Source organism: Cyphellophora attinorum, assembly GCF_001299255.1.
Source record: "Cyphellophora attinorum strain CBS 131958 chromosome Unknown Contig8, whole genome shotgun sequence".
Taxonomy (NCBI): domain Eukaryota; kingdom Fungi; phylum Ascomycota; class Eurotiomycetes; order Chaetothyriales; family Cyphellophoraceae; genus Cyphellophora; species Cyphellophora attinorum.
In genome coordinates, this window is record NW_017253236.1 from 692,350 (window position 1) to 707,611 (window position 15,262).

Genomic DNA, 15,262 nt, shown 5'->3' on the forward strand with positions numbered 1-15,262 from the left:
AGTGGTAACAACAATCATCATGATCACGAGCTGCTGCTTCAAGTTGCCCCTTCGAGAGCGGAACTCTCACTGGCACCTGGCCAGGCTTGTACCTAACAAGGCGGGGAAGGTCACCCGAATCCTCCGCATTTTTAGGGACCAACGCCCCGGCCGGAGGCGGGTAGCTTTGGCGAAGCTTGGCTCCGGGCTGGCATCCATCTCTGGTCGAGACCATGTTGTCACCCTTCAACGTTGTCATCGCTCGTGCGCCAGCGGCATTCAAGTCTTGCTTGAGTGCAGCGGCTTTTCTTTCAATCTAGCCATCGTTATGGACTAGACGCGCTCATGAAGGCGGAACATGAGCTCTACCGACGTCGCTGGTGGTGATGACACGCCCCAGAAGCAAGCAGCGTGCTTGCAGTGTCGACGCAGTAAAATCAAGTGCTTGCGGGATCCTGATGCGACAGTCTGCAAGCGATGTGCCAGCAACTCCATCGAATGCGTGATTCCCGAATACCATGTTGGCCGATATAAGGGCGTGAAGAAGTATGTACTCGCGACGTGCCGGACACTCGCTGACAATTTCCAGCAAACGTAGCGGTCTGGAGAAAGCAATTCATCAAGTGGAACAGGCCATCAAACGGTCGAAAGGCAACAGCGTCACTTTCGAGCACGAGAACGAAGTTCCACTGCGCCAGCTCATAGACTGGGATGAGCTCGGTGAAAATGGCAACGCTCGTGGTGTCCGGCGGCGGTCATCAGCGGTTGTTTCGCCGACAAGTGGTCTCGATGTCGCTGCTGCCGGAAGGGAGCGCTCTCAAGATTTTGTGCAGCCGGCAGACCTACCGCCAGTCCTTCATCATCGACAGAGCTTCAGTCACACGGCGTCAGTAGATCACACTGAGAAACCGGATGAGTTGGCTGTCGACAATGCGGACAATCCTCTGCAACTCCTTGCTATGGCCTCATCAATGCCCAATCAGTCGCCATCGACAGTGATCACGCCTTCGCCTGCCGCCGGACCCAGCACAAGTCACACCGATGGCGATGACGCGGAACTCCAGCAATATTTTGGTAGTCTCATGCCTGTGCTTGACAACACTCGTGATCTTGATCCTGTGGAGATGGGACTAGTCACACGCGAGGAGGCCGACACGCTCTTCACGTACTTCTACGAGAACCTGTCGCATACACGATGGGGCATGGATCCTATACTACACACGGCAGCTTTTGTACGGTCACGGTCGTCATTCTTGTTCACATCGGTTCTCGCCGCCTCAGCAACATTCATGCCCAACACAGCCGCGATAGCGAAGCGCTTATCGGTGCATCGTGGCTATCTGGCACAGCAAGTGATCAACAAACGTCATCGATCGATTGAGATCGTACTCGCATTTATCGTCAATGTGCCTTGGATGTCACCAGGGAAGCATTGGACTGACGATGAGACGTGCTCCTACCTGTCCATGGCACTCACACTGGCATTAGATCTTCAGCTGAACAAGATCGTGGTACCATCGCCCACGATCCGACCTCCTGGCTTTCTTGAGAGAATATCGAAGGCAGACTGCATTGACGCGGAAAAGGCTCTACAACTCGACGGCTTCGGCCATATCGATCCAGCGTCAGCGTGGGGAAGACGACTGCTACGAACCAGAGAGCGTGTCTGGCTAGCCTTGTTTGTCCTCGATCGAGGCATCTGTCTTGCTCGAGGTCGACCATACGCTGTGCCGATCGGACCACTGGTCGACAGCTGCGACACGTGGCACATATCCGATATCGCTGATCGCTGGGATGGAAGCGTCATTTCTACAGCAGTTCTGCGACGCGACTTGGTTGGCCTCATCGCATCTGTCAGGGACATATGTGACAACAGCCAGCTGAACACAATGAACGGATCTACAGCGGTGAAGACTCTCAAGGAAAAGATTGATCGATTCTTCGACCAATGGACTTCGGTCTGGTCATACCAACTAACTCAGGGCGACGGACAACTGCCGCCTTATGTGGAAATCCTGGTCTCCCATACGAAGCTTTCGACGTATTGTAGTGTCGTTAATCATCCCACGGCTCCCTCCGATGTCAAGCAGTTCTTCCGGGCCGCAGGACTGTCTTCAGCGCTTAATGTCATGCGAGTCGTCGTGCAAGGTGAGAACAGACTCAAGTCTATGCCAAACAATTCCGTTATTATGGTCTCGTTTGCAGCCTGCTTCACGCTTGGCCTGACAGTCACCGCCAACGACGAGAATGCGTCTGGTGCACCAAACGCCAGAGCGCTGATTGAGCAGACTGCACGCGTACTAGAGCGTATTGGCAAGACACCGAAGCATCGCAATGGCACGTCGGCGCTCTTTGGACGTCACATAAGGAGAATCATGCGGCAGTCGTTTCCTGACCACCCGCTTCCTGCAGCGCCAGCTCCCAATGGCTTCATGCAAGCCCCAATGGGCGCACCTCAGCTCCCTGCGCCAATGCCGCAACAGGCAGACGTGAGTCAGCCATATACGTTTGACATGACCGATGACCAGATCATCGAAGCTATTAACAATGCGAGTGCATCTCAGGAGCTGTTCCAGATCGATGAATCCCAGTTTCTGGACTGGCTGGAGTGGCCGAATACAACTTGGGGCTGAACAGCCCGCCATGTACATGATGATTTTCTTCATGCCTTGGTTGACGATTTCACAGCTTCGCAGCATCGGGATGAGGCGTGTCTCCATGCGTTGACAAGTCCCTGGTCAGCGCTACAAGCCTTTGTAGCTGCTCCAAGAAGACGAAAGTCAGTATCGTGTTGGGCGTCAGTCTCACGAATGCCGGGAGCCAACCTCTCAACAAGAACCCTGGCCCTTCCTGGCGCAGCGAATCTGTGATAATACGTCCTAGACTTGGCCTCATCCCATCGACCACAACTGCATTCTGGATACGACTCTTCAGAACATCAGCTGGAGCACAAGCTGTGGTCGCAACTGTACCTGCCACAAACGAAGCAAGAAAATGCGTTGGCAGACCGTCCTTCATACTGATCGCAGGATTGGTCAACAGCTCGTGCTTCGCAGCGGAGTATGTCGCGATCTGACCGACATTCATGATGACGCTTCGGACGATGTTTGGCGCCAGCCTCGTCCAAATGTTTGAACACCCTCCTCTCTGGCTATCCGCACAATTGCATCGAAACAATTCTTATATTTGAATTGCTGTATAGCAGGTTTCGCCCCATCAGCACACATCCTCACCAAGGCGACCTCGGTCGGATTTCCGACTACCCCCGCCATGGCTCCCGCGGCGCCTGCGAGGGCGATCTCTGTCATCGATGAAAGCTTCCGCTGCCCGGTTTTCTCACGGGCTCGCTGCGCCATGTAATTATATGCGCCAAACCGAAGAGTCGTGTACGTGGACTGGCGTAAGATCGAGGCTGAAATGCCTGACCAAAGCGACACAACACCATCACGTTGCGCGAAGAATGTGATGGTACTGAGCATGCTCTGCCGAGAGGCCATGGTTTGCATACGATACTTGGTTTGGTCAAGAGGGTGGGTGCAGCATGCCGCGAGAGAGCCCGCAGCGCCTCCCAGCCAGAAGGGCTGACGTTGTGGTTTCTTTGCACTGCGCATTTGTGCTGACCCGGCCGATGGCGGCTGACCTGTGGAAGACATTGCGGCGACGGATCGGTGGTAGATCAATGAAGTGAAGCACAGGTTGGCTAGGAGATCGGTGGGACTATACATATATCCATGTGCTATAAATGTCTATTCTGTGTTGTGCTGGTGCTGAGCACATAAAACGGAAGGAGCTATCGTCACTGGAATGACTCCAGGGAGGCCTCTGACAATATAGCGCCCCGAGCGACTGCTGACACTGTTTGCCTTTCACTGCATTGTAGAAGTATCTTGCTGTGTTCTTTGATAGAACCGCGCCAAGGCAATCAGAGACTCGGCCCATCTCGGGCTCACAAATATCGCCGACTCCAGAAAATCCATCCTCGAGCTCAGCTCCCGGAATGGCAATCGCGCTTTCGCGCTGCTGAGGTCACGGTGCTGAGAAAGCCGCCCAATTCCGAAGGGTCTTTACACAACAGGGGTGTCGCATAATAATAACACGGGTGCACCTTCCGATCATTTGTGCTCTCTTCTCTATCTGTTCAATTGTACGTATTGCGAATTGAGTGTCACTTCGGATTAGCAGAACGACTATATACACAGCGTCAGCATCACTGTAAGGTAGCTCTCGAGCTTTGGATTACAGGCAGCATAGCGCTTGCCCAGCAGTCCAGCACAATGGCGAGCAAGAGAACGCTTCTTCTCGCGGTCAACGACCTCAGACCCTCAACATACTCGCGTGTACACAGCATGCGATCACTCACGACTTGTAGAGCGCGCCACACGCTCCGGCAACCTACCACACCAGCAGCGCATTCCCGGAATCAGTCTCTTCGAGCGTTCAGCACATCCCAAAACTACCGTGAGGCGCCAGCTTCAGCACCACCACAGACCAGAACCAGCGGATCCAAAGTCTGGTCCTCCGCAGATGAAGCCGTAGCAGACATCCAATCCGGCAGCGTGATCCTGTCCGCAGGCTTTGGTCTCTGTGGCACCGCCGAGACGATCATTCACGCCATGGTTGCTCGCGGTATTGATTCGCTCAATAATCTCACCGCAGTCTCCAACAATGCTGGCTCGTCCGGAGATGGCGGTCTAAGTCCACTGACCAGATCTGGACAGATTTCTAGGTGTATCATGAGCTACCTGGGCAACAACAAGAAACTAGAGGAGAGGTATTTGACTGGACAGATTGCGATTGAGCTGTGTCCACAAGGCACGCTGGCCGAAAGGATCAGGGCTGCAGGTGCGGGCATTCCGGCTTTCTATACGCCTACGGGTGTGAGCACGTTCATCCAGACCGGCGAGATTCCGACGAGGCTAGGCACGGATGAGGCAACGGGCAAGCCGGTCGTGCTGGAAGGTGGAAAGGTGAAGGAGACTAGAATTTTCAACGGAAGGCAGTTCGTCATGGAGACGGCGTTACCTGGCGATGTTGCGGTGTTGAGGGCGTGGAAAGCCGACGAGGCGGGCAACTGCGTCTTCAGATACACGACTAAGGCATTCGGGCCAATCATGGCAAAAGCCGCAAAAGTCACGATCGTAGAGGCCGAAGAGATTGTGCCCATCGGAAGCATCGATCCCAATGATGTGCACCTGCCGGGTATCTATGTCGACAGAGTCGTGAAGGCTACAAGGGAGAAAATGCTGGAGATCAAGAAGTTGAGGCCGACCGGGGAGGCGGGTGAGGAGAAGATGACAGATGCTCTTGTCAGAAGGAACAGGATTGCCAAGCGTGCGGCAAAAGAACTGAAGGATGGCATGTATGTCAATCTGGGTGTGGGTATGCCGACTTTGGCACCCAGCTACTTGCCGGACGATGTCAAGGTGTGGATTCAGTCTGAGAACGGTATACTCGGGATGGGTCCTTATCCCACAGAAGACGAGGTAGATCCCGACATTATCAACGCAGGCAAGGAGACCGTCACGCTGGCGCCAGGTGCGAGCACGTTCGACTCAAGTGAGAGCTTTGGCATGATCAGGGGCGGGCACGTCGATGTGAGCATCCTGGGCGCGTTACAAGTCAGCGCCGCGGGTGATTTGGCGAACTACATGATTCCAGGGAAGGTGTTCAAGGGCATGGGTGGTAAGTTGCTCCTTCTCCATTGACGTACCAAGAGTACTAACGGAATGTACAGGCGCGATGGATCTTGTTTCAAATCCATCACAAACGAAGATTGTTGTCACGACAGACCACGTCGACAAAAACGGTCGCTCGAAGATCGTTGAGAAGTGCGGACTGCCGCTTACAGGCGCAAGAGTCGTGTCGACTATCATCACCGACATTGCGGTCTTCCAGGTGGACCGAGAGAAGGGCACGCTGACTCTGACTGAGATTGCTGACGGGCATGATCTGGAGGAGGTGAAATCGAAGACGGATGCAAAGTTCAGCGTTGCTGATGACATGGGAAGTTTCTAGGCGGTTTCTCGGGCGCAGCAAACGAGCATTGGCTGAATCAGAGCAAGTGTTGGATATTAATCTCTTTGTTTTCAGCGTAGACGGGATGCAGGATTAATGTATCATAGAGAAAGACCCAGTCGCTAGCTCACTAGTGCAACTGCCTGCTGCCTGCTTGCGTCGGTTCACATGCCCGAAGCATTAAAGTACGATGTCTCTCCCCGTCCGTATGCCTTCCCGAAGGCACATGCAGGAGTGACTCATACGCTGTCTCAGTGTTCCAAGGCGCTGGTAGCCTCGCAGGCGTGGTCGCTGTGCGGACTCGGCGGCCAGACAACCAGCACATGGCACGGCGTGGCGCTCGGCCAAATAAATATCGCCGAACGGAACGAAACCCGGGTCCTCTATCCACAATCGAATCCTGACGACACTCCGGTAACTCCTGGCAACAACAGCACCATCCACCTGATAATTTGCGCGAGTTCGTTCCGAATGGGTGATACTAGGGCCAGAGGCGAACGACAAGGTAGATCAGTCAATTCGATAAAGACGAGGACATCGAGCTGACCTTGCCTTTCTACAGCCAAGCTCAACACATCCAGGCCAGCGAAAGCACCCAAAGCAGACATGTCGAAGCTATCAGAGGGCTTGAAAGCTCTCATCAATGCTGCACACGCTCGACCTACCGTCACTAAAGCGCCTGCCAACGTCAGGGCCATATACAGCCAGATATCAGATTCTGCCAAAACACATCATGTCGGCACACCAGCATGGCTCACCATCGCAACAGCAACAACCATGACCTTGAACTCGCCTGCATCGCTGCTACAACTACATGCTCTGGCATCTCAGTCACAGTCAAAGCTCAGCCCTACGGAGACTGCAGAGCTCATGCGCGAAGTCGGCCTCAAATGCATCTCCTTCAATGGCATTCCGCGGACGATCAACTCCCTTGGTGCTTTCAGGGACGGCCTTCCAAAGGACGTTCAGTCACAGCTCAAGACTGAACCGACGAGGGAGATCTCGTCACAGAATGCCGACGCCATCGTGTCACGCGGGCGTTCGCTGTGGAACAGTATCTACCGCCCCTTCGAAGACAAGCTCGTCGACAAGCTAGCACTTTCACACCCCAACCTACCGGTCTATATCATAAATTCGCACTATGCAACCAATCTGTCCGACCCAGATCAAAACATGCCTGTGAAGGTGGGCCGCGTTTTGACGAGCCTGGTGGCAATATCGTGCCTCCGCGCCCAGACTGGAGTTGCGCCGCAAGTCTTGAGCCATATTTTCGGGTTGCGCAAAGCTTTTGACGATGGCTCTGCTGAGACAGATGTCGAAGGTGGTAAGTGGCTTGCTGGTGAAGAAGGCAATCGCTGGATTCTGGATACTATCGATTCTATCGTGGCATCCATTGGCGGGGAGGCAGGCACGACCTTTGCGCCAGGTCTTGGACAGGAAAGGGCGAAGCTTTAGATTTTCCACCCAATGCCAAAGCGATGACCCGACATCATATACCCGCGAAAGACTCGCGGAATCTTGAGAGTAACTCGCGACAGATCATACGTCCATGAGAAGTGGACGACGAAAGTCCCCGCAGGTGACCTTTGGTGATTGGAGTCGGAGCCAAGATTTCTGGATCTGCCTGGATTGCGCATTAAAACCCCTCATTCATGCGAAGCAGCTAAGGGTCCGCCCGAGTCCTTCGAGAAGGCTTCATGGCACCAACACGACTCATCAACACCTCAGACCTGTCGTTCGAATCGAGGTTTGCTCATTTGCACCCACGTGACATCGATTTCCCCCACTACGCCATCATCTCCCATCGTTGGGGACCAGATGAGATAAGCTATCAGGAGTTCAATTACTTTACCAGTGCCGAGACAGGGAGGAATGACATTATCGCACGAGTACTTGGCATCGACTTGCGCAAGGAGCATGGCGCCGGTCATCGGAAAGTCATCGATGCTTGCGCGAAGGCCCGATCCATGGGGTACCAATGGATATGGATAGACACCGTCTGCATCGGAGTAGTGGTGCAGAGCTCAGCGAAGCGATCAACTCGATGTACGAATGGTACAGCTCATCAGCCACGTGTTTCGTGTATCTCTCCGACGTCGTCCACACTGATGTTCAACTGGAACAGAGCGACAATGTTTTCTGGCGCAGTCAATGGTGGAAAAGAGGCTGGACGGTATGAGCATCTCTCCGGGCCTCGCTCTGGGTCTATGAACCATCTACTCCTGCGGACAACCCGCTGACCGCGACAGTTGCAAGAGCTGCTTGCGCCCCGGTCGCTCCGATTTTTCGACAAAGACTGGACTCACTTAGCGTACGGCCTAGACCTGGGCTCAAAAATTGCCGAGAGGATGCGTATACCATCAATACCGCTTTACTCCTTCAGCCTTGTCTCGGTAGCAGAACGAATCAGTTGGGCTAGGGACAGGGATACATCACGCAGTGAAGATCGGGCATATAGCTCCTCGGTCTCTGCGAGGTGAGCATGCCCCTTCTGTACGGCGAGGGTCATCGAGCATTCCAAAGACTACTAAAAGCGATCCTGGCCGAATCCACCGACGAAGTATCTTCGCCTTAGGAGGATCTGTACAACATGTGGCCCGTTTGTCGGACGATGGCATTGTCATCGTTCCGCTGCTTCCACGCAGTCCCCTCGAAGTTGCGACCGAGTACTCATGCAGGCCCCATGCGGTTGTCAGTCACAATGGGAAATATAACGCCGGTGACCTCCTGAAACCCCGATCACTGACGATTACAAACATCGGAATCCGCACCCATGTACAATATATCACCATAGAGCCCTCTACTCGCAAGGCTCGCCGGCTCGACGAGCGAGGCCGCGCCACGACTCGGCCGAACGTCATCTGGGCGGTCATCTTTTCGGCGTTCAAAAGGGTGGCAGAAACGACGATTAAAGAACCACTGCTTAGGTGTTTTGTGCCTGCAGATGGAGAGCTCAGGACAGGGATGACGGTACTCCAGCCTTACTTTTATGACTCGGAGGCGATCGCCGTTGCCCGTGCGAGCTGGGCGCGGTGTCTGCAGCTGATAGATTCTGGAACTTCTGCTGTGAGTGGTGTGTTCCAAGAAGCAGAAGTGACATTGGCGTGGACAGGGGTGTACATGTACTGGACCGAAGAAGTACGGCCCTTTCGTGCTTGATTCGCAGATTAGATGAATCCATGCGATGGTGACGGTACCTTTGTGTGCCACCGTCAACCCCGCTCATGCAGTTTCTGGACAAGTACGCACTATGCTCTCTACGCCTACGGTCTCCTTTGGTGATTCAGTCGGCGATTCGCTCCCTGTTTGTGTTGCCCATTTTTGAATCCTCCGACCCTCGTTTGCGGATGATCAGCGATGGGTATGCAAGTGCAAATGTGACCTCCAGGCTCTTGGCAGCACCACTGGCAGCACGGAGCGGCCGGTCTGCAGCAATGCCATCATACATGATAAGCGAGTTGGCCAGATCACCGGCAAGTGCGACAATGGCTCTTGTCTCGTTTCATGTCACAGAGGTCGTCTAGCTGAATAATGCCTTCCATCGAGGTCTTGCCATCGTTGTGGACGTTAGTGTTCAGCGGCGTCATCGTCTTGACCTGGGTGCTATATGCGGCAATTTGTCGCCTATATCTCCATTCGCTGGGCAATGTACCCGGGCCGCGTCTTGCTGCTCTCACCTATTGGTATGAGTGCTACTATGATGCGCTGCTGCAAGGAAAGTACATTTTCAGGCTCGATGAATTGCATAAAGAGTATGGTGCAGTCGTACGCGTCAACCCGAACGAAGTCCACATCCAAGACTCCGACTTCTTCGACCAATTCTACGGCTCAACACGAAAACTCGATAAGGACAGCTATTTCTATCGCTTCACCGACTCACTAGACTCTGCTTTCGCAACGAAGTCGTGGTCTGTCCATCGTCAACGACGGAAGGCGTTCAATCGCTACTTCTCTCCGGCGGCCCTCAGTAGGAAGGAGCAGGATGTTCGTGACTGCGCCTTGCAACTTTGCAAGCAACTCGAGTCCAAGCGTGGTTCCGGGAAACCTGTGTTCTTGGGTACTGCTTTTCGAGCACTTGCAGCCGATGTGATTAGCCAGTATGCACTGGATTCGTGCTTTGACGTCCTCAGGCAGAAGGATTTCGGTCAGGACTTCACGAACCTCAACCGGACCCTGTCTTCTGTCACCATGTACCAACGCCACTTCCCATGGACCTTACCAGCCCTACTGGTCATTCCAGACTGGTTTCAACGCCTCTCGGCAGGTTCCGCGATGATCATGATGTTGGACTTCCAGAAGAGTAATCGTGCGATCGCGGCACAGATTGCTAAGGCGCCGAAGAGAAACGCGGAGCTCGAAGATGGCATCTTTCACGGAATCTGCAACTCAGACCTGCCGACAAGCGACAAGACTGCTGAACGTCTGATGCAAGAGACCATGTCATTCATTGGCGCTGGCACGGAAACGACAGCCAGTTGCCTCGAACATACGATGTACTACGTGCTGGCTAATCCTGCGATTCACGACAGGCTCTCCCAAGAATTGGCGGCTGCTGCTCAGTCAGGCGATTTGACTTCAAACGAGACTCTCAAACAATTGCCCTATCTCGAGGCCTGCATCAAGGAGGGCCTCCGGATGGGCAACGAAGTATCTGGTCGACTGCCACGTATCGACCCAAATGATGCTGTCACCTACGGCAAGTATGTCTTCCCTCCTGGCACGGTTATCAGCATGTCGATCCGCGACATGCATCTGGACCCGAAGTGTCATCCGGACCCACTCAGATTCAATCCTGAGCGCTTTTTGGATCCGAAGCTACGCGATCAGACTGAGAGGTACTTTGCGCCGTTCAATAAGGGGTCCAGGTCATGCGTGGGTCGAGAGCTGTCTTGGCTCGAGATGAGAATGACTTTGGCATTGGTGGTACATCGCTTTAAGTTGACGATGGTCAACACCGAAGAGGTGGATGTTAGCATGGCCCATGACTTCTTTGCGCCATTTCATCCGAAGGGAAGTCGCGGTCTGCAGGCACTTGTAGATTGAGTGCTTGGGCAACAGCCGGAGGGCTGTCTGCGACAGGCATGAGTCATGAGTCTGCCGTAGAAATGTCATGATCATCCCAATGTGACAGCTTATGGGGCCCGCGTCGGCAACTTGCATATCGTTTCTTTGTCCTTGGTGATCTTGGCATGGGGCTGATCGGCAGTTCTCCGAACACTACTCACCACCACCCTCCCTGACATCCAGCACGAACTCATCTTGGGCTAACAGATGCGAGTGTATGGTGATGCGCTTCGACCGAAGTGCGTCAACAGAAATCCAGCCTCGTCCAAGGACGCAGAGCCGTGCCGCCGCCAGATGGTAATAAGACTGTCGATTACGCCTGCACACAACGCGGCGACGAAGATTGCGGCGGAAAACAGCAGCAGCAGGTCGTGTCGGTATCCGAGACAACTCACCGCTACAAGCATGCGTGCGCCATAGGAAGGCTGCTTCACCGCAACGCTGACCCATAGGAAATTCCAGAAATGGTTTCTGGGCTTCAAAGCAGCAAACAGCTTTGACATAAAAGAAGATGGGAGTACAGGCTCTCCTCGTCCCTTTCTCTGCTTCTTCCCTATCGCCAATTCCAAAGCTACTTGATCATCCATCGCTTGTACACCCACATCACTCAGCTTGCTCTTCACCACAAAGCGAACACCATTTCGAACACTATGTCTACCTACTCAGCCTCTTCTGCATCCGACGGCATCATGACCCCAACATCAAGCAAGTCGTCCGACAGCATCATCGACAACAACAATCAAGCTCAGTCCGATGTGCGCGAGGTATCAAGCCCCACCACGATGCTCGGACAAGCCAAACAAGGGGTCAAAGACCTTCTTGCCCCATTCCGCGCAGACTTCAATTCCGAGATTCACAGCACCATCAACCACACTCTTCTGGTCAGTCTTCCGATCACGCTGGCGGTAATGCTCAAGGCCGACACATTCCACAACAAGAAGGTAGAGAATCAGAACTTCGTCAACAAGAACAGATGCCCCGCCAACACAACCGAGACTCGCGAGCGGCTCGACTTGCTTGCCAAATGCGTCAATGCAGGCAACCATGGTCCGAGTTTTGGAAGCTTCTACGACCAGAATTCCACCAAAGTCCACCTTCTTGGTGGTCTGTTGGCTGTTCTGGCAGTCATGGCGTTGATCAAGACTACGAAGAGCGCCATTCGTCTCACAGACACTCTCTTCGCGGCCACTGATAAGCGCATGGTCCGAGAAGATGGGGTCATGATGAAGGTTGGGAGTGTCATCTCAGCTCTTATCATGGTGCTGCTCAACTTCATCGCTCTGTTCTACGTGGTGACGGTGATTGTCAACTTCGGCGAATGGTTCGGATATGCGACTCAGTACTCTGGAATGGACCTCAGCAAGTTGACCTGGAGTCTGAAGTAGGGTCTGGACCCCGCTAGCCACAGCGATGGTGTTGGAGAAGGGTCTTGATGGCTGGGGGCATTGGTTCTGGCTGGAGTCTGCGGGGGTTGAGTGGTCGTCGGAGACGTAGGGCTCGACTTCGGAGGGAACGTAGCAGTCGCAACCTGGGGTAGCTGACATTTGAGGAATCACGTGAAGAGAATACAATCTGAGACCGGTTGGCCTTTGATATGTCCCTGTATTTGTAACATGCGATGCTGACCAACGCTTGCTTCGGCTCCTCTATACTGCGATCGTCTGAAACTTGTGCTTGATTCTGCCTGTGTGCGTTGGCCCGTTGTGTCCAGGCGCTACCACCACCACAGGAGCTACGTCTCTTTCCGACACAATCTACCTACATCCTGCCCAACTCCTTGCCCTCCAAGTACACCTTCTCCCTCGGTCCACTCCCACAGATCACTCCCAACACAGCTCCTACACCAGAAGACTCCCCTCGGATCCCAACACCTCTTAACCTCCGACAACCTCTCATAATGCTCTTTCCCAAAGTAGTCATCCTTCCACTCCAGGTTCGTTGGATCTGCCTCATTCATATACGCCCCAGAGCCTGGCTCCAACTTCTTGAGTGCATTCACCCTCTCCTGCAGGTCCTTGGTCGCGACTGCCTTCTCTTCCACGCCAAGCCCCCACGATGCGGGAAGCACGACGTGGGTGTAAGCTGTTCGCCAGGCTGGAAGGAGGGCATTACCTCCTCCTGGTAACTTTGCCGCGTTCTCGCCTGCGAAACGATGTGAGCCTGGGCCGGAGACCAGGTGGCCGAGTTGGGGCATGAATGGGTATCTCCCACTTGCTGCGGCGAATGCGGCGGCCATTTCGGAGAGTGGTTGGGAGAGGCCTTTGGAGCCGAGCAGCCAGGAGCCAAGGCGGGTGTGCGTCGACCCAACTGTTTGTCCGGCGTTGGCTTGCCACGCCTTACTGAAGGGATCAGTGGCAGGGACGGGAAAGCCACCGGCGTTGATGGGATCCGGCATGCTGCTTGACAAGTCGCGTAGGGCTTCCTCGAGCGGCGCCATGATCTCGGATATGATATGGATCGAAGTGTTGAACATGAATGACCCAAAGATCAGTCCCTGTTGCGACGGAGGAACAAGTGAGGCGTTGAAGGGTATCTCCATCCCAGAGTTCCCGTTCTCGCCGGCAAGCACCGAGACGTTTGGCAGTATAAAGTAGTAGCCCATACCTCCTGCTTCAGCAATGCGAGGTAAGTGTTGGTGGAAAAGGGCAGTCATGTTCCAGAAGGACTGCGAGACGGCGGTGGTGTTGTAGAGGAAGACGTAGTTGGACAGGCTGACTGGTGGGTAGGCGAGCATGGTTACGGAGAGGAGGACTCCGTATGTCGATGGTCCGCCCTGGTCGTCGAAGAAAACGTCAGCATGGTGTGTTCACTGGGAGCCCAGTTGGCAATGACAAACCCAGTCAAGACGCAAAAGGAGATCTGGAGTACTCACACCTCTCATCGCCCAAAACAACTCCTTCAGTGGTCCTCCACAACTTCCCTTTAGTACTCTAATTTCGCCATCGGCAGTGACAACCTCCATCTCAACGACTTGATCAGCTCCCAGACCATAAAGAGCAGACACTGGACTGTGGCCGCCGCCACCGCTCCAGCCACCTATACCCACGTTCGGGTCCGCACCACCGACTATGCTTAGATTCTCCTCGGCCATGCGCCGGTAGAGCTCGAACATGCGCATCCCAGCTCCGATTTTGACAGTGGCGGTGGCTGGGCTGTACTTGGCGGCCAGCGGTGAGTTGTGGGTGACATCTACGCCTCTGAGGTGGTGCGTGTGAATGGAGAGCGAGCCACGGCCGGCAGATCTGTGACACGGTCAGCCTGCTCGAAGCTTGTACCAGTCATGGAGAGGGACAACGGAGACCACATACCGACCCGGAAAGTCATGTCCCGTACCTTGATGACGAGCCTGACTCCCGTCTCCGCCGCGAACTTCACAGCAGCAGCAACGTGCTCATGCGTGCTGGCATTCACTGTGTAGGCAGGATAGCCGTCCCTACTACAAGGCGCGCCAAGCTCGGGGTAAGGGAGACAGGTGTCGTCGTTGTAATCGCTTGTGATCGGGTTTTCGGCGTGCCAGTCTGACAGCACCCAGTTCTTGCGCAATACTAGACATGAATCGTTGTTGAACTGCTCTGGCCAGCTTGGATGACAGACTGCTCCGGGTGGAGGTGGCGAGATCAACTTGCCGCCGATTGTAGTGTTCAGGTCAGTCCATTGCTGCGGAGAAGGCCAGTGAGGCTCTCCTGGGAGAGGTTTGCAGTGCTGCGGTTGAAGAGGGGGGGAGGAGTAGGACAGGAAGGGGAGAAAGCCGGAGAGAAGTAATGTCAAGGTCTTCATCATACGCAGTGGTTCCGTTTGTGACCAAATTGTGCTGGCGGAGATGATGGCAGTCGTGTTGGCTGCCAAAGGAGAAGAGAGCAGGGACTGCATCGTAGCTAACGGCGATGTGGTTTATACGTCGAATGGGTGAAGGACTATGCTAGGTCCTACCTGATCGCAGATACCACGAATAGTCCCCTGGGCACGAGGTATACCTTACCAAGAAACGTGTCTGCCTTGTCTGTCGCCAAGTACATGAACATCATGTCGAGTGCTGCAGACTCGGTACCGAATCCCAGGGTCCCACCGAGTACGCGGACGGTTGCGAGGTGGAGAAGCGAAAGGGGAGCGGTGATGATGAAGATGTCACGATCCTTCCACACATGTCGTTTGCAATTCAAAATCCTGAGCAGTCTGTATCAGTGTCGACGTGGACGTGATTGGC

The 15,262-nt window shown here is 54.2% G+C and overlaps 7 protein-coding genes across 7 annotated transcripts; 5 read left to right on the plus strand and 2 right to left on the minus strand.

The window, feature by feature from the left end:
* Positions 1-337: 337 nt before the first annotated feature.
* AB675_5571 (Protein priB) lies at positions 338-2,612 on the plus strand (the record flags this gene model as incomplete). Its single annotated transcript, XM_018145793.1, has 2 exons — positions 338-525; positions 569-2,612. 2 exons carry the CDS (start codon positions 338-340, stop codon positions 2,610-2,612), a joined length of 2,232 nt encoding a protein of 743 aa, XP_018002089.1.
* A 450-nt stretch (positions 2,613-3,062) lies between these two features.
* On the minus strand, positions 3,063-3,632 carry AB675_5572 (Mitochondrial 2-oxoglutarate/malate carrier protein; the record flags this gene model as incomplete). The annotated part of the gene is made up of 1 exon (XM_018145794.1): positions 3,063-3,632. The coding sequence occupies one exon, from the start codon at positions 3,630-3,632 to the stop codon at positions 3,063-3,065; it is 570 nt and encodes a 189-aa protein (XP_018001950.1).
* Positions 3,633-4,253: 621 nt separating this feature from the next.
* Positions 4,254-5,994, plus strand: AB675_5573 (Succinyl-CoA:3-ketoacid coenzyme A transferase 1, mitochondrial; the record flags this gene model as incomplete). The annotated part of the gene is made up of 2 exons (XM_018145795.1): positions 4,254-5,661; positions 5,714-5,994. The coding sequence occupies 2 exons, from the start codon at positions 4,254-4,256 to the stop codon at positions 5,992-5,994; spliced, it is 1,689 nt and encodes a 562-aa protein (XP_018001980.1).
* Positions 5,995-6,600: 606 nt separating this feature from the next.
* Positions 6,601-7,449, plus strand: AB675_5574 (Dol-P-Man:Man(5)GlcNAc(2)-PP-Dol alpha-1,3-mannosyltransferase; the record flags this gene model as incomplete). Its single annotated transcript, XM_018145796.1, has 1 exon — positions 6,601-7,449. The coding sequence occupies one exon, from the start codon at positions 6,601-6,603 to the stop codon at positions 7,447-7,449; it is 849 nt and encodes a 282-aa protein (XP_018001983.1).
* Positions 7,450-9,525: 2,076 nt separating this feature from the next.
* AB675_5575 (Trichodiene oxygenase) lies at positions 9,526-11,037 on the plus strand (the record flags this gene model as incomplete). The annotated part of the gene is made up of 1 exon (XM_018145797.1): positions 9,526-11,037. One exon carries the CDS (start codon positions 9,526-9,528, stop codon positions 11,035-11,037), a length of 1,512 nt encoding a protein of 503 aa, XP_018001817.1.
* A 671-nt stretch (positions 11,038-11,708) lies between these two features.
* Positions 11,709-12,443, plus strand: AB675_5576 (uncharacterized protein; the record flags this gene model as incomplete). Its single annotated transcript, XM_018145798.1, has 1 exon — positions 11,709-12,443. The coding sequence occupies one exon, from the start codon at positions 11,709-11,711 to the stop codon at positions 12,441-12,443; it is 735 nt and encodes a 244-aa protein (XP_018001884.1).
* Positions 12,444-12,790: 347 nt separating this feature from the next.
* AB675_5577 (uncharacterized protein) lies at positions 12,791-14,928 on the minus strand (the record flags this gene model as incomplete). Its single annotated transcript, XM_018145799.1, has 3 exons — positions 12,791-13,831; positions 13,895-14,300; positions 14,351-14,928. 3 exons carry the CDS (start codon positions 14,926-14,928, stop codon positions 12,791-12,793), a joined length of 2,025 nt encoding a protein of 674 aa, XP_018002141.1.
* Positions 14,929-15,262: the final 334 nt, after the last annotated feature.